This window comes from Balaenoptera borealis (assembly GCF_965194805.1).
Source record: "Balaenoptera borealis genome assembly, chromosome: 1".
Lineage (NCBI taxonomy): Eukaryota > Metazoa > Chordata > Mammalia > Artiodactyla > Balaenopteridae > Balaenoptera > Balaenoptera borealis.
In genome coordinates this window covers 24,859,497-24,885,589 of record NC_138860.1, presented here as the reverse complement: position 1 = coordinate 24,885,589, position 26,093 = coordinate 24,859,497, and the positions used below count along the sequence as shown (strand labels likewise).

Below are 26,093 nucleotides of genomic sequence, written 5' to 3'. Positions count from 1 at the left end.
TTAATTGTCCTTTCTCCTAGAAGACCATTTTCATTTTTCTTTCTAATAAACTCTTCTCTACATCCCTTTTTCTCCCACAAAAATCTTTGAATGTACAACACAGGAGTAGTATGTATTTTGGTAAATAGGTTAGTTCTTCTCAGCAGAAGCACATCTCAGCCCACTCCTATCTCATCTCTGCTCTCATATGCTGTCTTCTGCCACCATCCAGCTGTAGTGTCTTTTTCCCACTTTTACTTTTCCTCCAGAAGTACCCTTTCTTACCCTTCACCCACTATTACCCAGCATAGATACAGTTCAGACATACATGTAAATTGTAAAGTAGCACAGAGGAACTCCTATTATAAAGTAAACCGAAACTAAGTTCACAAAGGCTGCTGAATCTTTATGATTCAGGCTCCACGCTCTTCAAGGGCGTGGTTTTTCTCTCATTTGCTTCCTAAGCACTTTCCTCTCAATTTATTGCTTAAGCACTTAAGTTGATTCAAATCCTGCCTCTGCCACTTTCTAGGTATATAATTAGGAGCAAGTTATCTAACCTTTCTATGCACTGGTTTGCTCATCAGACAAACAAGGATAATAATAGTATTAATCTCATAAGGTTGTTTGAGAATTTAAAGAAACAGCGTATGTAATACCCTCAATAATATTGGTTATTATTTCCTTACTCTTAATAGACCAGTTCCCCTCCATTGCTGTGTTCTCTTTAGCTTCCTTTCTTGTCCACAAGTTCAATTTCACTTAAGTACTTTCTTAGCTCTTCACCACTCAGCCTTCCACTTACCACCAATGTGCATCACTATACTTTCCTCCTGTTGAATCACATTACCACTGGAAATGATTTTTACGTGTCAGGGCAAAGGCCAGCAGTAACCTCCTCCCATTTAAAAAACTATTTTGTATTCTTAATTCATATTTTATGGCATAGACCTCTTATTTCTCTTCCTACTTTGTAACTGTGACCACCCTTCCCAGCATTATCATCCGTTTCACCTTCAAAGTCATAATAGAATGTTGTTTTGAATCATGGTATTCAATCTTTGGCATGCTTGGGTTCAGCATCCAAGATGTTTTGTATAAAACTCAAGTTCTGTAGCTTCCTTTCTCTTAGGCATGTGGATTCTTAAGGATTAAAATAAATCTTGATTGTTCTTTGTGCCCAAACTAGTTACGTTGTTGTGCATGAGGTTTAAAATATGCGACTGCGCTCTATACTAAGTAGACTCTGTCTCTTAATTAATCCATAGGACACATCCTCTGCTCATTCTTTTCTGTTTTCTATCTCATTGGTATAGAAAAGAAAAAGATTATGTTGAATTGCAGTGGAATTTGTAGGTATAGGAGGGAATTGAATTGCAGTGGAATTGAATTGCAGTGGAATTTGTAGGTGTAGGAGGGAATAAGGTTAGTTTTAAGCCAAATTGCACAAATGAAGTTTTCTTTTGTGTCCACACATCATTGACCTTCTCCATCTGCCCCCAGTAACCTAGTGCCCTCATACTGCCCTCCAATTCTTCAGAGCTTTATCACCAGTGCCGCCCCTCCCCCAAAATTACCTTCTAGTTTTTTCCTTAACCCTCCCACACAGGCCTATTAAAACTATAATTCTTTTACTTAAACAGTACACCTAATCACTCTCCTACCTCTAATTTTTCCTCAGTATGTTTTGCCTGTTATTCAAAATTCGGATGAATGCTAGGATTTGGGGCAATATGGGAAGACATTTGGAACAAGATGCTTTCCTTTTAAGTTACACTGTTTAGACAGCTCTTGACAGAAGAGAAAGAGTATATGTAACACCAGTCCCTCCTTCCCTCTGACTCAGGCACAGCAGAATACATTCTCAACATTCTGTTTCTGTAACTCAGCGTTTGGAGTTTTCTACCTGTAGAATAATAGACTTTTCAAGGAGAAGAGAACCGTAGAATATCTTTAGTCCAGTGGTTTCAGTAATTATTTACCACAGCACTCCCACTAGTAGATAGGTTACTCTCCCATTAGTGAGAGTGACTTTTTAGAATTCTCAGTCTTTGGAGTAATAGGGAAGTGTTGACAAAAGGGTTACATGGCATTCTTTAGGGCAGATAAAAGGGGGGGGGGTGAGTTAATTTTGAAAGAAACTGAGACCATTTTGATTAGTGGTCCCTTGGGTAAGGCACTCCCATGTGAGTTATTGAGATAGCAGTCGAACAGATACCAGGATCCCTTCTGCTGTGGAAATTATTTCCTCTTTTACCCTCATCTTTCTTCTCAACCCCACGTGCCCAATCCTAGACTGCCTGTGATACTGCATATTAGGCCCAGCGTCGTCCTGCAGGTTGCAGGTGGGGGGAGGAAATGGAGCTCAGCAGCTTAGGTTTTCCCCCATCTGTTCCCTTCATTCCCATGATAGCAGATCCAGGGATCATCAGACTAAGCTTACAGGGACCTCCCATTCTGTTCAGTTCATTTTCTCCTTCTCAAGTGAACCCCCAAAATGCTTGACTTGACTATGTTCAAGGAATACTAGTTATAGTTATATAAATGAATGAGTTGCTGTTTATATTTGATAAACGTATTGTCATATATATGAAACACATGCTAGGTAAGTTTTGAGTTTTATTAAATTACAGTTCTGTACTCTGTTCATTTAGCCTAAGTTCACAAAAATGGAATTTGCCCATTCATCTGGCAAATGCGAATGTATCAGCTTGCTTTTTGGAGGTTGTCTTACTCTAGTGTACTGAGGAAAAGAGTAAATCAAGGAATGAAAGCTCTAGAATATAAAGGTCAGACATAAAGGAATAGAGATAGTACCTTTAGTCCAACTGTCCAGTACTCCTAGTATCGTGTTCTTTTCTTGCATTCTGGCATATTAAGAGAAGAGTAGCCTGGGAGCATTGGCAAGCTGAGTTCTACTCTTGCTTTTGGCCTCATATAGAAGCTTACTAAGATGTCCCAAAATATTTAATTTCAGTCCTGGCTCCTAGATTCCTTCATTTATGTCTTGCCTTTAACATTGTTCTCCCTCCTAGGTTCTTTCATATTCTGTCATAACCAATCATAGAAATCTGGGCTTGGCAGCATAGGTTTAGCTGTATCTGGGAAAAGTCGATCACACGTGAGAATCAATGGAAGACAAATTTCTAAAACATGCGTTGTAAAGAGTTTTTAATCCTATGACCAAAGCTAGGCCTAGATCCTTCTGAGAAATTATGACATTTCTATAATTTCCTCCTTTAATACTTGTTTTTTAAAACTTCCACATGTTAAGCACAACCTGACTTGAAACTCTCACATTTCAGAAGATTGGCATATACAATTCTTCTCTAGTTTAGGTAGTATGTTATATTGTATATTATATATCATATATTATATCAATAATATATTTGGGTAACTAGAGGAAAGAACCATGACTACATAGTCTTTTACCTCTTCGGTATTTTATTAAATAAGACCTCTGGCATTCATTAACTGAACCTTAAAATCTATTAGCCAAATTCTGCGTCCACAAGATAAATTACTTCTTTTGGTTTCTGCTTACCGTGCTTACCTTCCATAATCAGCCTTAAAGTTCTGGTGGCAATTTATAGACCTAGATATAAAAAGGTATATGATTGCATATTAAGAAAATGTACTGGTTTCCAGTGCTTGCTATGAAATCAGTTTCAGTGTTTATAGAAAACCGTGGTATGTGTGGGTATGTATAAGAGTGTGTGTGTTTTCCTCTAATGACACCATCAGGAAAGTGTAATTTGCTCTTTTCTATTGAAAATATAAACATGGTCTGATTTCTAGGTAGCCACCTGGAGAAGAACATTATTACAATGGTGATTTAGTATCACTGTTAGCTTAGTGATACTAAATGCCAGCTTAGAAAACTTATTGTCCTTCATGTGTAAAGATAGTTTTGAGAGACATTCTGACTTGTTTTGGGTATAGTGGTAATATAGTTTATTTTGAGCTATTCCTGCTCTTTCTCATGGTTTTAACATACTCTAGACTTTAGGAGGATGGATAGCCAAAAACTAAGGGCTTCTCTATGTTAAATATTTTACCACTTTTTACATGTGTGGTACTCTGCTGTGCACAGTGGTAGATGCTAAGATAAATCAGACTTAGAAGTAGACCTCAAAATGCTTATCTTCTTATTAGAAAAAAATACACAGTTAATGTATTATGTGAAGTAGAAAATGATAAGTGCCATAAGAAATATTTAGGTTAAATACTGTAGAATTTCAGAAGGATTCATTCAATATTTACGCAGAATTTTAAAATGTACAAGCTTTATGCTAAGCATAATACAGTATTTCCGGCCCTTAAGGAGCTGAGTCTGATGGAAAAGACAAACATCTAAATAATTATAACACCAATGGGAGCAGTACAATAATAAACGATATGGACTGCATATCATGGGAATATAAAGGAGGTATTATGGAGCTTAGATTTAATCAGTCCTATATGTAATAGCTATGAAAAGGCTTAACAGAGGAGAAAGGTGACCAGTTTCCTTTTGGACAAGTTAAGTTTGAGGTGCCTGAGGGACATCCATGTGGAAATGTCCAGCAGATAGTTTTCTAGATGAGTCAGAAGGTTAAGGAAAAGGAGTGAACTAGCAGTAGAAATTTGGGAATGATCAACGTAGTTGAAAATAGATTGAGATCTCCCAGGGAGAGATCGTAGCAAGAGAAAAGCAGTAAGTCAGAACAGAAACCTGGGATCTCTCACACTGAGCAGGGTGTGGAGGAATAGGACTCCACGTAAGAGAAGGAGGAGCCCTGGTCACAGGGGATGACTCAGGAAAGTGTCGTGTCACGAAAACTAAGGGAGTACAGAGTTTTAAGAGGGAGTGGTCAGCAGCCTCAGGTACAGCCGGAGATACCTGGTACCGTAGGACAAACAGGAGATACTGATCTTATCAGCATTTCATTAGGGCGATCAAAGCCGAAGCCAAGTTGTACAGTATTGAGAAGTGAATTGAGAGGCTAGGAAGTAGAGACAGTGATAGTATACCATTCTGAGAAATCTGACTGAGAAGGTTTGAATCCTAACTCTACCACTTAACCAGTTTTGTGACCTGTTGCAAGTTAATCTGTTTTCTTCATGTTTAAAATTGGGATCATAATACCGACCTTATATTAATCCTTCTATGAGGATTTAAAAAGTTAATATATGTAAAGTACTTTGAAAAGTACGTGTATATATTTTACATATGATAAAAGTTAGCTATTATCATTATTAAGGAAGAGAAGGGAGAGTTAAATGTTAGAGGAAGGGTTGAGGGTTGAGTTACTTAATGTTTGGTGGTTTGGTTTGGGGGAGTGTGGAGGGAGACAGATACTTCCTGTTAATCACTGAAGGAATATAACCAGGTTTGAACCTGCGACTTTAGCCTCCACCGTAATGGAAGACTGACTGGACTAAGAAGAACCTGTTGAGAAATCTGCAGACTTTCTAATCCTGGTTTGCTATTAACTCTTTGGGACACAGTGTTTAAGTCACCTTCCATCCCAATTTCCTACAGGAAGAAATAATAGTTCCTGTGTACCAATCTGTCAGAGCTGTTGTACAAGTAAAACTGATCATCTTCAGTGATGTTTCTTATCCTTGAGGTTTTCTCTGAAATCTTCTGTAACTCCTATAGACTCAGTTTATAAATTCCCTCCTCTAGGTCCCCATAAAAATCTTGTGCATCCCTTTTCCAGGTTCCCATACAAACTTCGTACATGCCCTTAGTATAGCATTTGTCACATTGTTGATGGCATGATGTCTCCCCCACCAGTCTGTGAACTGCCATACCCGCTTTATCTTTTAAGTACCTGACATATTGTAAACACTTAGTAAATGTCAGGTTGAATTGAATATAGGAAATTGCCTGAGTAGAGATGGTATATGTTTGTGAAACTCTATTACTTGAGCATCCCAAATTTCAAAAACTTGAAAAATATTTCTATATAATTATCTACTTATTGTTACTTTTTCTGAATTACTTAATTCTTTAATGTCAGAAAGGTGAAGATCCCTCTTTTGATTAAGCCTAATGTCTAGTCAGGATGGACAATATTGTTGAAGTAACTTTTTGTTTCAATTCAACATCAGTAGTTCTGAAGGCCTAATTTACCTCTTATCATTGAAAAGAGTCATCTTTGAAAAGAGCAAGAATTTGGTAGATAAACGTCCGAAGCAAGACTAGTTAATTAAATATTTTGTTAAATGCTTACTAGCACTAAATCAGAGTTATTTAGACCTTTTTGTGCTCCCATTTCAAGTTGCCACTACCGACCTTTCCAGAAAGGAAATTGGCCATAGCTTGATGGAGCATTATTTGGTGGGTGACTGTTTGTGCAAGGTCTAGTGAAAAACTTTATTACCACTCTTAGACCTAGCCTGAGGAACTGTTTCTTTACTTTCCTGTCTTCCAGTTTTTCCTGAAAATACATGTACTTTCAACCTATCAAAAATGTGTCTTTATATGTATGTTTATATACTTTGTCTGTTAATACAGTATTAGTCATTGAGAGTCACGTGTGTAAATATTTGTAACGTAGTATTCTCCTTTCTTTGTTGAAGCGCTCTCCATCCTGTACTCCAGCTAGCAAAGGCAGACGTGTAAGAGACTATTGCACTTGTGTGCCCATCCGATGCCCTCTACCCCTATCTCTTATCCTTTTTGCCTGTGGTTGCAGTACATGCTACTGTTTTCGTGATGTATTATTACATTTATTGCATGCTTTGTGCTGCTGCTCCTGCTATTGCTACTCTGCTTTTCTGTACTTTCTTTTTTTTTTTTTTTCTTTTTTGGCTTTGGCGGCAAAGCTTTAGGAATGTTCATATAAATTTCTGTAACCAAACTACTAAAATTATAAGGTATCTTTTTTATTTTGATTGGGTAAAAGAGTGATCCTAAAGTATGCTTTCTAAGTTGGTCACATACAAAGTAAATGAGTTTCTAAATAATCTGATGTAAGCAATTATGTGGAGATTCTTAGAAATTTTAATTACGTAGAAAGAAAGCTTGATAATTCATATTATGCAAAATTCAAAAAAGATTTGGGATAAGGTATAGATCTTACTGATGATAATTTTATGTAAATCAGTTCTGGAGAAACCTTTGATAGATTTTTTAAGGTAGTTCTAAGTTATATTCCTAAATATCTTGTATTTAGAGTTTCGAGGCAATGATGTTGGTAATAAATCATTTATATTCTAAGATATTTCCAAGATTTAAAAAAAATTTTAGCATTCCTTATACATGTATTGATAACAAGCTATAAACATCTTCCTATGCTAAGGCTAGTTCAGTGCTTCTCAATCTGAAATGGGCCAGACACTACCTCTCTACCTCTATCCTGCAAGATTCTGATGTGCCCAGAGTGGGGAATCTGTTTGTGAAAAGGTCTCAAATTTTTCGAAAGCAGCCTCCACCCAAACACCAATATACACACATTCAAACTCACTAGTTGAGAAGCTAGCTGACACTGTTTGCTCTGGTTTTCATATACAATGTACATAACAACATTAAAAAGGAAAATCTGTGATAGATACAAATTTAAAATTTCTACTTGTTGGCTTCATGATCATTGGTATTGATCAACACCTTAAATCCAGAATTTCAGACTGGGAAAGTTCTAAATCAGGGAATTATCTGGTTTATGGAAGGCATGGTAAGCAATAGAGTGACCCACTGCTTCCTGTACTCTTATCTTTCTGGTGTGATGGAGGGTTGATTGTAAAATGAACGCAATTAACCCTAATATAGCCCATGTTTTCAAACTACTGTTTAACAATGAATAAGCAGTTTCAGATACCAATGGTATGGCCAGTAGAACTTCAACTTCAACTGATATCTCATTAATTAATGAAGTTTATGAAAAGATTGCTGGTCAACTGACTTCTTGATTATTTTGACATTTGTACAGAGTTAAAACCATTGGGTATTTGGATTTATCCAATCTGAATATATGTTCATTGGTATCATATAACCTCTAAAAGGGAAGACCAAGATGTTGTGTGCCCCGTTATATTAGGTTCAAATCATTAGCCTGTGGATTGACGACATTTTTATCTGTTTGCTTTTCAACAAATTTATCATTCAGAGAGATTTTGTTTTTCTGGTTAAATTTATCATAGATTAGTTATGTCTCTTACCTTGTAGACTTCTGGGGGCTTTGACCACCCAGAACATTTCTGTGAGTCTTTAAATAGGAAAAAAATTTTGAGGGAAATAGCTGTTATAAGACCCCTGCTATTTAGTCTACATTTTTATTCTATAGGATATAAATAAGTCACACTTAACCAGAGCCTAATGACTTATAATTACATATGATTTTTTTAAATGCAGATGTGATAGGCTTGGTAATTTGCTTTCCAGGCTTCCTTTAATTTTTCCTTTATTGAGTATTTGACAGATAAGAAGTCAGCCACTTAAAAGTGGTAATGTCTGTGAGGGAGATAACTGAAGAATTACCAATTATTCAACAGCTAAATAGAAACATAGAATAGTGAGGAACCTTAATAGTCCCTGGGAACATCCATGAAAACAGTAGGGCACAAATAGTTACCATTCCTAACAGTGACCTTGAATCTAACAGTGGCATACAATTTTATGTTACATACTGTGTTTTTAGACAAGAACTGTACAATACTTTCATAAATTTAAAATTCTCTGAATGAAATATCGTATAAATGAGGTATATATTTGTATTTCCCATGTGCTCTAAAGCCTCATTTACAATTTAAATAATGCTCTTTTTAAGTGGCGTTATTTAATTAATCATAGTGTAAGAAAGCTTTGTTATTAATGTCATTATTAATGTCTGAATACAGATGGTTATGGGAAGGTTAATAGTGTTTTCATTAATAGTGAGAAACACTGAGTATCTATTAGATTATTCTAATAGATTAGATTATCTGTTAGATTATTCAGAATTTAAAGCAGAAATTGTAAATCGCCAACATGTGGCTGGACTTTCTTTTGTGTTTTCTTAGAACATGTGTAAATTCTCCAGAGTAGATATTCAAATCAATAAATTGAAAATAACTTAAGGAGAAATTTTCATAAAGAGAAACAAGTTCTATTATTTGTAACTAGTAAGATTACATTTACTAGTCATAACTAACCTTCAGTAATTTATTATTTGTTTTAGAATGATAAAATATATTTACTGTTGTCCAAATGACATAGACAATGTCCAATACTGTTTTTAATCATAAGAACAATTAACAGAGATAACGATATCACTAAAAGCTTGAGTTATAAAGTGTATCTGAATATTAAAAAATTGGATTACCTGCCACTTTGTTTCTAAAATACTTCCAGCTACAGGATAAAGAAAATTGATGAAAACTGGATTTTTTCTGTTAACTTCGAGCTTTTTATTTACCAGTACAAAACAACATGTTAGATGTAAGCTATTTTTTAATCTATATCAAATTCGTATCAAGTGTTGGTATCTTTTTATTTGAAAACCAGGTTTCTTATATGAATGTTTTGCTATTTGTACTTGTTCAAATCTATAATTATTTTTGGAGTAGAAAAGACCTGTTGATACATGTTCAAGATAAGTAGTTTTTGATCCTTTTGTTATTTATAAGAAGGCCAAATTGCATAATTTGAGAAATTCTTGATTAGTGGGTCATCTAAAAATCAGATGTGAGCCAAGGTGGAAAACAACTTTTCTATTTTATAATACCATACTGCTCTAAAAATACATTTTGTGGTTTATTCATTAGAGAAGTCCTAATAGATTCAGGAAACATTATGGACTTTTTACATGACAGTGTTATGCATTATGGACAATACACTGAGATTCAGTTTTTCTGCTTTTATTTTCCCAAGCAGTAGAGCAGTAAGTAAAACTGACATTAGAGTAGATGTTTCTAATACCTATTCATCGGAATAACTCCTTAAAGTATGTTTACTTAGAAAAAGACTCAGTTAATCAAAAAACAGAAAAAAAATCACATTTACATGAAGAGGTTTCTTATTTTTCTCAGTAGATGGCAGCTTATAAATATTGAGTGAATTGCTTATACTATTCAGTTAAGATTTGTTTCCAAGCTCTTCCTTTGGATTATATCAAAATATACTGTCCAATTAATATTAGCTATTGTTCCTTATTATTTTCCCTATTTTATTATTCTTTCTATAATCATAAACCCAGTTATGAATTAAGATATCACTGCTATTGATGTATATCATATTTATTAGCTTTTCTTGCATTATTAATTCAAGTCATTGCTTACATTTAATGCTGTAATTTTTTTTATAATACAAAGAATTTTTAACTTCCTTGGCTTTAATAAATTTTAGTGATTATATTTGTTTCAAAGGTAAAAGTAGCTAATATGCTATTAATCAGTTGCTTTGCTGTCATTTTTATATCTGAATCATTGCCAATTATCAAAATTAATTTTAGGCTATCTGTATATCCTGGCATATAGTCATTGAGTATTCTGAAAGTTTAGTAAAATTAATTGCTTTTTAGTAACTAGAATTACAAATTAATTATAAACGCATTGGTAAGCATGTAATTACAGATAAAATTAATAACATCTTGAAAACCATAGTCGTGTTGGGGTTAACACTTTGATGAAGAGAATATGTAAGTGATATTGTATTTTTCTTGTTACTGGTAACCTCTTTTGAGATATTGTTTACACTGGTAGTAGTCCAGAAAGGAAATGAAATACTAAAATCTATTAATCTAATCAGCTATTAGCTTCTACTAGAGTCTTTTAAAAGACCTGGGAAGTTTTTTTAAAGTTTGATACTCAAGACTTTTTTGCCATGAGTTTATTCATCTTTACCAAACTTTTGTGTCCTTGTCTTTATGAGAAACACACTTGGAAAATAAAGTGGTAATTTTTAAACTTCATTTATACATGCATGGTTTTTTTTTAAATCACAGCATCATTGTAAATGGCATAGTTCAACTCTTTAATAAGGTCAGTTAATGCCATCTCAAAATATTATTTCAATATTTCTTACTTTGAATTTTGTTAAACAAAATTGTCTTGATTTTGTTGAATCTCTGGAATTTATTTTTACTTTAAGAGCATAAAGCTCCAAAAAGCTAGTGTGGAAATTTTCATTATTCTATTGTACTATAATTAGGATGGGTTATTTTTAAAATTTAAGGGTTTTCCACTTCTGAAAAGCCAGTTTTAACCTCCTTCAGCTAAGAAAATCATTTTAAAATCTGCTCTCATTTCTATTGTTTTCTTTCATTTTATTGATGAGTTAAAATATTTTAGGAGAAAAAGGTTTATAATGCTAGTAATTCTTCAGAAGGGCCAAGAGGTATGTGCTAAAAGCCTCAGTCATTCCTTAAGAGTCACTGATTTGTGTAATCACAGATTAAACTGTGATAGTGTTTTTTTTCTTGGCCAATATCAAACTGCCATAAAGTCACATTTTCATAGGGTCATGAAACATGCTAGTAAATGTTTTAATGATCAACTTGATTTTTAGGTTTGACAATTTTCATGACGTGAACCCCCGCTTTCGAGCACATATTGGCAAAATGGCTTAAAGTGGTATATTCTAATTTCAGCACAGGAAAGTATATAAAACAGTGTGTTCAACTTCTGTCAGTATGTGTCCCCCATATGGCACAAAGAGCAAGCCTGCTTTAAAATTTCAGCCAGTACTATTGGGAACAGCAATGTCTTGCCTTTCTCATTTTTGAAGAATTTTTAAAGTAATTGGACCCAGGGCTACAAAGCCACTATATTAGTTATATTAAATTTGCTCCTCTCAGAAAATTGAGAATCACTGTCTTATTTTAAAATCTGCTTCAAGTAAAATGGAACCAAATTGTTTCTGAATTCTCTTTATCCCCTTTTTTAAACACTGCACTATCCTTCACACAGGAACTTCTGATTTTATGTCTTTTAATTAATCTATGGGCTAAAGGCTTTTGTGTGACAGGTCAGAACGTTAAATTTTCTTAAAATAATCCAATTTTTTTACAAGTAGCAAATCCTCTATTTGGACACTTCTTTAAAACTTTATGAGATCATTAACTCTTGATTATTTGAGTCAGTTTTAAAATTCTTATTAGTGTAAAATTTATCAGTATTGCTTATCAGTTCCATTTTAATAGAACCTACTCCCCCATGGACTTTTTAATTCAGCTTGCAATTAATATAAACTTAGGGAAACCAGAAGTAGATTTTTAGAAAATAAAAGACATTTTGCCTTATTCCCAACCTAGGGTCATATTTCAGGTTAACAATTTGAACTGCTAACCTTCTCCATGGCTGTCCCTCAGTAAAATTGTGAACTCGGTAAAATTTGTCTGGAATCCCATTTTCTTCTTTCTTTTACTCTCCTGTTCCTGAGCAAAGTTCATTGTCAGTCTCCATGGTCACTAAATTGCTTTGACTATCTCTACTGTGGAGTTGCCTTGGTACAACCAAAGGAGTACTGAATTTGGAGTCAAGAGATGAGATTCAGGCCTGGCTCTCCCACCTCATAAGGCATACTAGTTTTATGAAATTATCCACATCACACACACAGAGCTGACATACAGCTGGGATGCATCGGTTCAATGGTTCAGTTTTTAAAATCTGAAATACTCTCCTAGCTGTTAGTACGTAGCTGCTACTCCAGGTCCCCCAGATGCCCTTACTGAGATCCTTACTGTCCCCGTTTCTCCTGAACCCAGTAGCTAAAGGTTTAAGGCCCAGCTGCCGGCCATCTTAGTCGGTCACACCAAAGTCCTGCCTTGCAGTTTGCCAGAATACCTGCCCATGCCCACCACCAAGGGAGGCCACAGGTGGGCACCAGCAGAGGGCTACTCCAGTATTTGCCAGCCCACTAGCCAGTCCCTAAAATAGTAACCATAATAATAATAGAGAAAGAATTTTTTTAAAAACCTTTTTAGTACATGTTTAAAATCCTTAAGCTGATTACTCTTTTTATTGATTTGTAAATCAGTAAGTGCTGGTTTACAATAAATGCTGACCTAAGCATTGTTCTTGCTGCACAACGTATTTGAAACAAATTCCCTAACCTTCCCAAGTTGTCTTCATTGCCTTTCATTTAAAAAACCCAATCCTGGTAATTTTGAAAACTGCTGAACTGAATATATATCATTGATCGGTGTGTTCCATAGGATCTTTTATGCTAAATTTTAACCCAAAGCATCTTCAGTTTCTAAAGATACTTGACTTGGTTAGAAGGGTGCGACTGAGTATAAGTGCCAGTATTTCTACTGCTGCAAAATAAAAAGAGAATTTAATTTAGTGACAAAGCTGATAGGTTTGTTTCTTTTACTTTCAACTAATGCATTGTAGAGGACCAAATTTCATTCTAATCAAGGACAAACTTATTTGTAATCTGCAGTGCATATTTCTATTAAGTACTCTGCATTTATTTCACATGTATGATTTATTTTGTGGAATACAAATAAAGAACATACAGTAGCTTGAAGTAAGAGATCAGTGGTGAAGATTGGAGCATTTTGTTAACTATTGTTATCTTGACCTTTGTTTAAAGCTAGTGGTTATGCTTTTGTATAATGACACATCCCTCATGTGAATATTCAAACTAAAGTTTGTTATTCTCCTTTCTCCAGTATGTTATCGTGATCATGCCTTACAGAAATTTACTAAGAGCTGCACACTGTTTAAAAGTGATTTCTTGGGTTTTTGTTTTTCCTGACTTATTTTCCTAGACTGATCCCGTTGAGAACACATATGTACGGAATCCGAACGTCAAGTTTTACATCCAGTCAAGTTCCACATCTTCCACATCTAGTGAAGCTGAGCCAGTTAAGGTGCCTCACTGGAGCAGTCTTGCTCCCCAACTTTTCACTTGTGTCAGGAAAGAGGGACTTGCAAAAACAAGTGAAATCTGACTCTCTTCTTTTAATCGAATGTATTGTGTAATAAGTCACAGTATATTGAAGACCATTACATTTGACTGATAATATAGATAGGATTATAAAACTGAAGTAAAAAATGGTCCCCCCAAATTCAACCCAAAATAGACAGAAATTTTATTTAATTTTAAAGTAGTCTTTATCTTAAGTAGAGCGCTATATAGAAAAGAGGACAGAGTTGTGTGAATTTTGGAATTATCAGATAAAAACTCTGTGGACACATGGCAGTGTCAGGTGCCATTCTCATATTTTAATTCTTCTAGTCAATCTAATAAGGTATGACATAACTGTTACTTCATAAGTAGAGCTTAAAATTGCCACTGCTGGCAACTGAATAGTTTATTCTAACTGTTAATCAGCAATAGGCATCCAACCTTTTAATATTTAAATCATGCCTTTTAATAGTGCAAAAACAGTGTTGTGTTTGCACCTTATGTAAGTAAATGGTTTTAAACAGCCAACTGATCACCTTTCTCAACAAGTCAGAAGGATGTATTATTCCTCAGTTAATGCTATCCTGCCTCAGATGCAGTTCTGGTTATTTACTCAAGCTTTACAATTCTGACATGGCTCCCTTGTTTCCCATTTGGTCATCAGACAGAGCTGTGTCTAGTTTTCTGATAGAAGCAGATAGTCCCATTTTGAAAGCTGTCTGAAGTGAAGTTTGAGTTGTAGTCAGATTCTGACTTGGTTTTTTCCAACCCTGTGATAGACTACTTGGTTAAGTTGATGATACCCTCTGATTTTAGATTTTCATTGTTTTAATATTTTGAGTGTATGCATTTTTATTTTAATGTTAAAATATTTAAAGCATACAGAAAATAATATTATAAACACCCACATAACCACCATCCACAGATTTAACATATGTGAACATTTTGCCCCAAAATTTGTATTAAAAAGAAAGAAAATATTCCAGACAGTTGAAATAACCTTCCCTATACCATTCCCCCTCTCCCTTCCCAGACATATCTAAATACCCTGAAATTGACATACTCCCTTTCTTCCTTACTTTTACATGTTTATTTCATTTGTAGCCATAAACAATACATAATAGTGTTTGTTGTATATTTAAATTTTACACAAAGGTTATCTGCATCTTATACAGATACATGTCTACTTAGTTCATTCATTATAACTGTTGCATAATATTTCATTGTATGAATATACCACAACTATTTATCCATTCTCCTGTTGTTGGATATTTAGGTTGTTTCCAGTTTTTTGTTATTACAGTCATTGCTGAAGTGAACATCCTAATAGCTATCTGCTTTTGCAAATGTGCAGAGTTTGTTCAGCATATATACCTAGAAGTGGAATTATTGGGTTGTGTGGAATATGCATTTTCAGCTTTAACTAGATCTTGTCAAATTATTTTCCACAGTGGTTGGACCCGTTTTCACTCCCACCAGCAGTGTGTGTGTGAGTGAATTCCCTATTTCCCCACATCCTTCCAACCCTTGGTACTGTCAGACATTAACTTTTGTCTATTTGATGGGTATAGAGTGGCATTTTTGTTTTAATTTGCAGTTCTCTGATCTCAAGTGTTATTCAACATCTTTTTATATGTTTATTGACCATCGATGATTTGCCTGTTCATGTCTTTTTGTCTGTTGTTCTACTGAATTATTTTTCCACTTGTTTTGTAATTGTTCTTTATATATTCTGGATACTAATTCCTAGCTGGCTATATGCATTGCAAATATTTTCTTCCAGTCTGTGGCTTATTTTAAAATTTTATTTGTCGTATCTTTTTGTCTTGCAACAGTTTTTATTTTAAAGTAGTCATATTTGTCAGTCTTTTGTGACTTCTGCTTTTTATGTCTTTCTAAAACAGTTCTTCTCTATGCAGCAGTTATAAAGATTTTCTTCCATATTTTCTTCTAAAAGTTTTTAAATTTTGCTTTTACATGTTTAGGACTTTAATCCAACTAAAATTTGTTGTTATGTATTATGAGAAATGGAGTTCTAATCTAATGTTTTTCTTGTATGAACCACCAACTCTCCTATATTTCCCCCATTGATGTGTAAATCTATCTCTGCTTTATATAAATGGGTCTGTTTGGGGATTCTCTATTCTCTTTCATTGTTCTTTTTGTCTGGGATTCTCTATTCTCTTTCATTGTTCTTTTTGTCTATTCCTGTGCCAGCATCACATTGTCTTAATTATTGTAGCCTTCAAATAATTCCTGATACCTGGTATGATCAGCCACTCCCACATACCTTGTTCTTCTTCCTTTACTTCTTGACCCTTTAGTTTTTACATATGATTTTTAGGTTCAGCTTGTAGGTTCCATGTAAAGCTTTTGATTGGATTTGAATTTATAGATTATCTGAGGAGAACTGATCTCTTTGTGATATTGGGCCTTTCCGTCTATGAACATTATTTAGATTTTTTTTATATCCTTCAATAAAGTTTCATTATTTTCTTCCCGAATGTACACCAAATTGCTTGTTAGATTTGTTCCTAGGAACCTTAAATTTTTATTGCTATGGTGAATGGGATCTCTTTAAAATATGTTTCCTAAATTAGGCATTGCTGGTCTTTATGAATTGTGATGATCTTGGATTCAGCACCCCTACTTCACCCCTTTTAATTCTAAAAACTTCTCTTGGACTTTCTAGGTAAATTCTAGTGACAATTTTGTTTCCTATGAATTGTTCTTTATTAACTTTCATAAAGGTTTTGTATTCATCTCTTTTATTTCATATTTATTTTTTTAATGTTAAATTATAAATTGGGTTTAATACTTTTTTCAAGCTATTTAAAAGTAAATTAAATTTAAATTAGAACTAAACTCACAGTTAAGTTGAAAACTCTGAGAAGCCCATCTAAATTCCATTTTAAGGCTATCATGTGTATCAGATATTTGGCTTTTGGAGGTTATATAGTAACAAAGGCAAAGAGGGACCATCCATTTTTCTCTTAATATTTTAGAATATTCTGTAACTTTACACAAAGCTAGCTTTTTCCTCTTGCTTGCTTGCTTGCTTAGCATCCTAAAAGGAAGTCATTCTTCGTGTATTTTTTTTACACTTTGCTAATAAGTGATGTCTCTTTTTTTCCACAATAACATCCAGTAAAATCACTGGTTCCTTTCATTCAAAGAAATATCTTACAGTAATATGCCATAAAATAAAGATATGGCAAGTAATTAAATTTCTGTCAGTTCTGAATTCCAGTAATATTAAATAATCTAACTCCCTTCTTAGAAATGATTTTCTTCACAAAAATCCCACTAATCAATCAATCCATCAATCAATCAATCTCTATATCTCGCATGCGCTCTCTCGCTCTTTCTCTCTACACACATACACACAAATCCACAGAATTGTATTCCATATATGTAATATGCATTCTGTATATAGAAGTCAAAGGAGTTAAAAGAATCTTCTAAATATTTTGATTATAAATCTTGCTTAAAAACTTTCAGATACTTTATACAATTAATATGGCATTTTCAGTTGAACTTGAAAATTAATATCCTCATTTTTATGTAGGCTACATGCTATGACTTTCTTGTGTTCTTCTGCAGATTCTCTTTTACAAGTTATTTATTTTTAAATTTCCAGACTGAAATAATTTTTATAAATTGAACAAATAGTTTATTTGTAGATATTGCAGGCAGAAATTTAAATTATCAACACTAAGAATTTTAGCTTCATTGAGATAATTTTTCCTTATTGCTGTTTTGTTTGGCTGTGTTTACTTTTATTTTTAGTGATGTGTGATATATATGGAGTGTTTTATGACATTTATTTCCTCTTTTCCCCTGGATTCAGACTGTAGACTATACTCCACTTCCAGTTCACACACCAACCTTAAGGAAGAAAGGATGCCCTGGTTCAACTGGCTTTCCACCTAAGGTATTCAATCTAGTTATAAGCATTGTATGTTGTGGAAAAAAAAAAAAAGAAAGAAAGAGAATGGATTTCTTCTGCTTTTTTATGTGCCATGATTTTTACTATTAGATTCCTCAAAATTATAAACATAAAAGCTGGGAAAGAGAATAAATTCTGTATGAATGGAAATAATCACCACTAAGAAAGGTAGGACAAACATGCAAAGTTTGTTTTGTTTTACTTCCATCTTCTTAAATTCAGTGTTTTGAAGTCTGTTACAGCAAGGAGTAGTGCTTGGAGTATGTACTGTAAGGAAGGCATTAAGTTGAGGCCACTTGGGGAAGAATCTAAAATTGAGCTTAATAAACCACTTAGAAAGAGAAATGTTTAGAGAAAAATTCAGGTCATTTTTTTTTTTTCATTCCATTCAACATGACCATGTCCAAAGTATTGTATATGGTAGAACATGAAGATTTAGTTGCTTATCTCAAACTCCTACAAAGGAATTCTAGAAATTGGAACTCTCCATCCACTGAACGTAAACTTCGGGTAAACCCCAGAATGAGAGACAGATTGATGGATCTGAAAAACTAATAAAATATACCAAAGTATAACTGGTATAAAAAAAAGCAACAAACTGAATAATCTATGCTAGATAAATTTTGAGGCTAGACAGAGCATGAATTTAAAATAAGCATAATAAATATGTTCAAAGAGGTAAGAAAGGAAGTAAGTTGGCAACATGGGTCAGGATAAGGTACTTATAAAGAAAAATAATTTCCAGGTGCTTGACATGAAAATATAACTGCTAAAATAAAGAACTCAAGTAACTGGCTTTAATAGCAGAATGAGCAAACTGGATGTAGCAGAAAAACAAGTTGTGAGATGGAAGATGAGGTGGAAAATATGAAAGTTAAGCTATAAGACAGAAATAGTGTCTATCTATATAGTAGGACTTTCAAAAGAAAAGAAAAAATAGAGAGATGGAAATACTTAAAGAAATAATGACCTAATATTTCCCAGCAATAAAGATGGAAATCCTTATACTGAAATACATTATTATGTGCTAAAAAGAGTAGGTAAGAAAACATTCACACTTGGACACATTATAGCAAAATTTAAGGATATCATAGATCAAGAGAAAATTCTAAAAACTTTCAAAGAGAAAGCAGATTATCTAAACAAAAGTCAAATTGATATTGGTCTTCTCAACAGCGACGAGATGCAAGAAGACAAGAAGTATGTTCAAAGTGTTGAAAAAAAAGAACTCTGAACCCTAAAATTCGTTCTGCTGATAGAAGTAAATAGCTAACAGGGTTAAAGGAAATTGCCCCTAGGAAGGACGACTTGGGGCAAACGGGTACTTCTGTTTTTGTTATAAGGATTGTGATACTGTTTACTCTTAAAACTATATACATGTATTAATTTGATTTTAAAAATTAAACATACATACATAGGAGAAAGTGTAGAATTGCTTTGTGACTAGGTAATGAAAATAAGATCTCAAATCACAATCATAAGGTGAAAATATTGATGGACTTTACTACATTAAAATTAAAGATCTTTGTACATTGAAAACATTGTTAATAGGTGGTTAATAAGTGATGACAGACTAGTAGAGGATATTTGCAGTGTTTAACACCAGTAAGGGATTCATTTCTAGAACACAGTATATAAGAAACTCCTGTAACTGCATGTGAAAAAGATGAGAAATCCAGTTGAAAATCTGGCAAATAATATAAGTAATTCCCATAAAAGGAAATCCTGATGGTCAGCAAGCATGTGAAGAAATGTCCAACCTTATTTATAATTGGTGAAATTAAAAATTAAAATAATTTAATAATTTTAAAATTAATACTACTTTATACTCACCAGATTGTCAAAAAGTAAGTAAGGTAGCATCAAGGATGTGAAGAAACACGCAGCTTCACACACAGCTAGTGGAATTTTAAACAGGCACAACCATTCTGGAGAACAACCTGGCTACTAGAGTAGACATATACCACATAACCCAACAATCTCATTCCTTCAGAAAAATTTTTATGCAGATCCATTAGGCAACATGACAGAGATGCTTACTGCTGCATATGGTAACAGGGAGTTGGAAATAGAAGAAAGATAGGTAAAATATGGTTGATGTGTAACAAAATCACATTTATATAAATTAGCAACACTCAAAAATATCTAACTCATAAGGCTGTGTGCATATCCAAGGACCTGTGTAGATCACATTAGATTGGGTGACAGATTTCATGGGGAAGGATGGGGAGTAGATCATCAAGGATGAATTAAAAATAAAATAAGGCTAAATACAAGACCAATGTCAAAGATCTTAGTCCTTATGCTCTTTTCTAGGAGTTTTATGGACTCAGGTCCATGTTCAATCCTTACTCCATCCTTACTTTTGAGTTGATTTTTATGAGTGGTTTAAGATAGGGGTCCAGTTTAATAAATAAATAAATAAATAAATAAATAAATAAATAAATAAATAAATAAGGTCAAACAAAATTAGAGGGGCCTCCACGAAGCTCTGGTGATAATATTTCATGGACTGAATATTAACTCAATTTTGTACACCTATTGTTCCTCCCCAAAAAATAAAATAAAATTTACTTCATGTTTTTTAAAAGATGAAGGATTGAATCTATAATTATCTCAAAGTAAAAGTGTTTAAAAGGGAAAAAGGTTATTTAAAAAAAACTTTTAATAAAGGTTTGCTTGAGATAAAGACTCCTTTACTTGTCATTTATAGTGTAGAATCCTAATTATGTACAACTACTAATTTGTAAGTTCTCAAAAAGGGTTGGTTCTACTTTGTTCTCACATCTTTTATTAAAAGTATTTTACCTTCTCCACTGAGTAGCTTGAAGTCTGCAACACTGACAAAATTGGAATAGAAAAGAACCCTTCTTTCTATCAACTTCTTTAAATTTCGAGGTTATAGTTAATTCTCATTTCATTCCAAATTATCACATAATCTAAAATTAATTTGAGTTCATGCTTTAGGTTTAATGCCTCTTTTACTAATCATTTTTTTCTCCTCCTCCAACTACCTTTTGTGGAAGTATTAGAAATCAGGTATTGACCAGGAGACAAGAAGGGGGATCTTAGAAAGATCCAGAAGCCAAGTGGTCTAGATCCTAGGGCTGAATTTACCTATCTTTTTGTTACTATTCATCTTCCCCCACCCCGCACCAGAAAGAAAGAAAACCAGAAGCCTATTGTGTGTTGCCTAAAGTTTGATGCTCTCAGAATCATGTTATTTATGTTATATATTATACTGTTCTTAGTTGGGATTAGTAAAACATGGACCATTAATCTTCAGTAGTGAATCACGCCCACCTCCTAGAATTTAACCGGCACCTGCCAGTTGGTCATTTAAAATCAATGCTTTGGTAAAACATTGTTTATCTTTCCTACTATTGCATACTTAGTTAAAATTATGACATCCTGAGCAGATCTCTGGGGAAAAAGTATATAATAAATATGTTTTGTAAGCAATTTTTAGATATTGTGATGTAATACTATTAAATTTGTCATGGGCATGGTTATTTTATTACTGTCATTTCAGACATGTCTTCTTATCCTTTAGAAGAAGAAAAAAAGAACAGTTACTTACCTCAAGCCATTGACTAATTCTTTCATTGTAATAGAAGCCTTTAGAACCAATCAGTAACAAATTTTGCATTATTGCATTAATGTATTTTGAACAATTGAAAAAGTTAGCACTAGAAAATTTACTCTCATAGTTCCTGAAAGTTAAAAAAACTAAGAGTAAAAATTAGTATACAGGAGAAATGTTGAGCAAAATTTTATGTGATGTTAACAAATCAGGTATTTTTATCACAGGCATGGAGGCCTCTAGTCTTGACCTAACTGTGTCTTATGCAGTCTGGTGTTTTGGGTTTTTTTTTTGGATCATAGTTTTCAGTTACATGTTTTTAAGTTATCGAACTCTGAAAGATGGCAGAATCAGATCCAGGCTTGAATTTTAACTCTACCAATAACTGTCTATTCATGACTAATTTATTTAATCTCTCTGAGTTTCAGTGTCTTCATCTATATAAAGAAATAATACCTGTCTTCCCAGAGGCATTGTCTCCATTAAATGAGATGATTGAGAATTACTGGCACAACGTCTGCACCTTGGTTGTTGCTCAGTCCACATACAGCAATTATAGAGCCAGTAGAAAGATAGTCTGTACCCTACTTAGAATAAAGTCAGCCCAGTGCGGCTTTGAAACTGACCAAAGGTTCTGAGGAACTTCTAGAATAGAATGGTTTGAGGTTGGACCAGAGCTCATGACTGCTCTAAATTTGAGAATCTCATTCCATTCCAGGACCCTAATATAAAAAGATGATGTACTTTTCTACGCTTGATTTTTTTTTAATTTCTTTTGTTATATGTAAATATATCCCAGTTGAGAAGAGCAAAATTTATTTTTAACTTAAATTTTAAAGCTTTGAATATTCTCTTTAGTTTTTTGTTAATATGGTAAACTTCAACTGAAATAATACTACTTTAAAACTGTTTTCCATCAGTATTCACACATTACCAGAATACAGGATAAAGTTTTTACTAGTTTAAATCAATCACACATATAAAAAAGAAATAATTAGCCAAATTTGTTTTCAGAATATGTTTTATAAATATGTTTATATTTATAACATACATATGTAAATATGTTTTGAATGCTTACTCTGTGCCAGCACTGTTCAAAAGGCTTTGTTTATATTAATGCTCATTTAACCACCCCATGAAGTAGATATTATTACTGATTCTATTTTATAGAATAAAGAAAGTGAGACACAGAGGAGTTAAGTAATTTGTTCCTAAATTCACACAGCAGAGTGATAGAACAGTGGCTACAATTCATTTATTATTAAAACATGCTAAGAGTTCATTTGGAGAGGAAAGAAGTGTTCTAGAGAGCTGAAATCTACATTGGCGTACCACCATACAGATCAGCAAAGACTTAGAGAGGAACTTTAACTGCTGGGTTTTCAGTCTGTCTCTGGAATAATATATGTGTATTTATATCTGCTCAAGTGTAATACTGCCTGCTTCCAAGGGAGGAAACATGTTTGTTAAGCATGTTACTTGTTCGTGGTCCCAGAAAATCAAATACATGATTTTTAGTAGGGACAAGAATTTTAAATTACTGTTTGTTCTTCGTAAGAAGGTATAAAAGCATATTAAATTTCTTTATTTGTATAGGTATAAATATGCAAAATTTCACCTAATGCATTGCCAAAGAATTTACAAAAATCCTGAATTCAAAATTCATGAGCAAAAAAATGCTAGTTTATTTTATAACTTTTCAAACGGCATTCAAGAGCAATTGATTATCATTTAACTTCTTATATTATTTTTAGCATAATCCAGCTCAATATTGCCTAATAAAAATATTTAAAGAGCATTAATTATAGAAAGATGTGGTGAGAAATGAAAAGAATTCATTCTACACCTAATTAGAAAACATTCTAGCAGCTGGTGTGGTTCACAGAGATTCATATTATGGAAGTCCTTTAAATCAACAATGTGTATGTTTTTATCAATTTGTTTTGCAGCGCAAGACTCATCAGTTTTTTGTCAAATCTTTTACTACTCCTACCAAATGTCATCAGTGTACCTCCTTGATGGTGGGCTTGATAAGACAAGGCTGTTCCTGTGAAGGTAAGAATTAAATGGTAAGAAAATGTGACTAATTTAGAGTCCTGACATTTACTCCCTGAATTGTAATCAAATAGCTTTATTCTCTTTAAAAAGTATATAAATGTTTATTTATTTAACTTAATCATTTGCTTTTCTTTGGATAATAAACTGAACACCTTGCTAAAGTCTGTTGAATATTGGAAACTAGACAGATGGTCCCTAGAAACATTTTCCAGGGGAGCTATATTTAAATATGTTTCATTCATCTTTGTTTCATCATTCAGGAGAATTTGTGGTCCCCAAAACCCATTAACCTGTATGACAAAATATGTGAAAGTTATTCTTGAATCTATTCATTTAATTTTACTCTTGTTTAATTTATTAGAGAAATTATTATTAATAAGTAGACAATGAAGTATCTTTTCACAAATATTAAATGTCGGCTACTATGCCTCAAAAGATATTTTACTCCTAGTGTTAGTAGCAGAGGTTTTTCCCTACCATTCATTGATCCATCCATCACATGCTCGCAGAATGCCTGCTCTGTGCTTCTAGGCGCTGGGGATCAGTGTTCTACTGTTTGGCTAGTTCTCACAACCCAAGTGGAAGATCCTGATTGCATTATCTTAACTAGTCTCTTAGATGCATGGGTTTAGAGCCAAAGGAAATGGGCAGGCTTTAAAAGTAGAGATTTGAGAGTTCTGAATGTGTGAAGTGATGAATATGAATGATGTTTTCCAGGAAACACATGTAGAGTAAAAAGAGAACAAGTATGAGGACAGAGCCTTGGGAAACATAGTTAAGGGGAGGTTAAAGGTAAAGATAACAAAGTAATCTGAGAAGGAATAGCCTCTGTCATTGACTAGGGAGGTGTGTCTGAACCCAATGGAGAGAATTTGCTTTGTCTCATTGTGAAACTTAGCCAGTACTTATAAATGTGATTTTTTTAATCTGTTTATCAGAAAGAATCCTGGCAGCTACTTGGCTTTAGGTCTCTTGTCATTTTTTATGAACCAGAATCATTTGCAGTTCCATAGTAGGAATTTTTGAGATCTTCCCAATTCTCTTCCCTTCTAAGGGTCTCCTGCCATGAAATTGGGCCTTTTCTTCAGACTGACTCTTTGCAGCCTACCAGCCTACCCTATAAAGCTGTGGGGACACATTGGACTATGCTCAGGCTTTCATAAGTGTTGTATAATGTGGTTATAACCTCTAAAGAGTCCTGTCATTTTAATTCTTCTTGGTTGAAATTAGATCCAGTATAGGACAATTACCTTATTGTTTCCATTGCCCGTTGGAAGAGAGATTTTTGCTTATTAAAGCAAATTGTAACTTGTTAGACACTCTACTTAGAAGTGAATGAGTTGTCTTACAGAAGATGAATCGTTTTTGACAGTCAGTACTAGTCCCTCTTGCCTCTCTGCTGGGTTTGTATCCATTTGTGATATACAATCCATTTTCCCACGTGTATGTGTTCCCATGATGGTATCCCTTCAGTTCCTCTTTTATTCCTTCCCAGATATTCTCCAGGATCCCCCTGAGGGTAGGAATTGTCTAAATAGATATTCTTAGTCTGTAACCCCTCCCAACAAGCTTGTTGGTTTTAAATATTGTAACCTTTAATTCTCAACCAACCAAGTCTCAGTGGAAGAGAGTTTATTTTTATTTATCATTTTGTCTTAGAATCTCAAGTTCATCATTTAAGTATCAAGAGGTATCATGGCAATACTCTTGGTAGTTACGTATGCAGGCTCTGAGCAAGACTGCCTGGGTTTGAATTCCAGCAATGCCACTTACGAGTTCTGTGACCCAGGGCCAGTCATATGTAAATGGGGATAATCTTACCTCTCTTAGATTATTACAGAAAAAATTAAAAACACTCGATAAAGTTAACTACTATTATTATCTTAGTAGTAATTTAAGTATATACAATAATATCAGTAACTCCTAAAATTTAAATTATACCTTCTTAATCATTGAACAATTTAAATTTCAAAAAGAGGGATTGGTAAAATTTGCCAGATATTGAAAAGATGTCAGGTAATTTAACATCCATCAGTGACTCTTGCAAGAGAGACTTCAGGTCAGATACCAAATTGCAGTGAGATGAAGAGTTAAAGAAAACTCCAGAAGCTACTCTTTTAAGAATTCAACATTTAAAACATTTGTTTTATTTGCAAGGTTAGATTTTTTTTCCATCTATTTGCTTCTCATTTTGATCACTAGTGTTAACACAGAACAGTAATATTACATATTACAGTAATAAAAAAGTATTTACTATTTCTCATTGAAATTCTTATTGGTGAGCAAATGAATCAGCTCCCCAAATGACAAAAATACTGTCAAGTTGTTTAAAATAAAATCAGAGGTAAGCATTCATTTAACATGGCACTTTGCATGTAATGAGTGCTCAGTGAATTTTCTCTTTGTAAAAACGAATTTTTATTGAACACTGTTTCTTTTTTCCCCTCCAAAAGTGTGTGGATTTTCATGTCACATAACTTGTGTAAACAAAGCTCCAACTGCTTGTCCAGTTCCTCCTGAACAGACAAAAGGTCCCCTGGGTATAGATCCACAGAAAGGAATAGGAACAGCATATGAAGGGCATGTCAGGGTAAGTATGATTAGGTTGGGTTTAGATTAATCTTTTAAGGCTAATTAATGAATGAAAGAAAATCACCTTACAAACACAGTCCTTGACAGAAAATTAGGTGAATAAAATTCAT

General features: G+C 33.7%; 1 protein-coding gene across 6 annotated transcripts in view; it reads left to right on the top strand.

Annotated features, from left to right (window-relative positions):
• Positions 1-26,093, top strand: part of LOC309605026 (serine/threonine-protein kinase MRCK alpha-like) — a 95,509-nt gene that overhangs the window by 37,224 nt on the left and 32,192 nt on the right. For 4 of the 6 annotated variants that reach the window (XM_082340278.1, XM_082340276.1, XM_082340280.1 and 1 more), the window contains 4 exons: positions 6,550-6,588; positions 17,652-17,735; positions 23,283-23,388; positions 25,845-25,981. In XM_082340278.1, the coding sequence (XP_082196404.1) occupies positions 6,550-6,588; positions 17,652-17,735; positions 23,283-23,388; positions 25,845-25,981 (366 nt within the window). The remainder of the gene's footprint in view (positions 1-6,549; positions 6,589-17,651; positions 17,736-23,282; positions 23,389-25,844; positions 25,982-26,093) is intronic. The other 2 variants (XM_082340279.1, XM_082340277.1) reach the window with 1 other exon arrangement.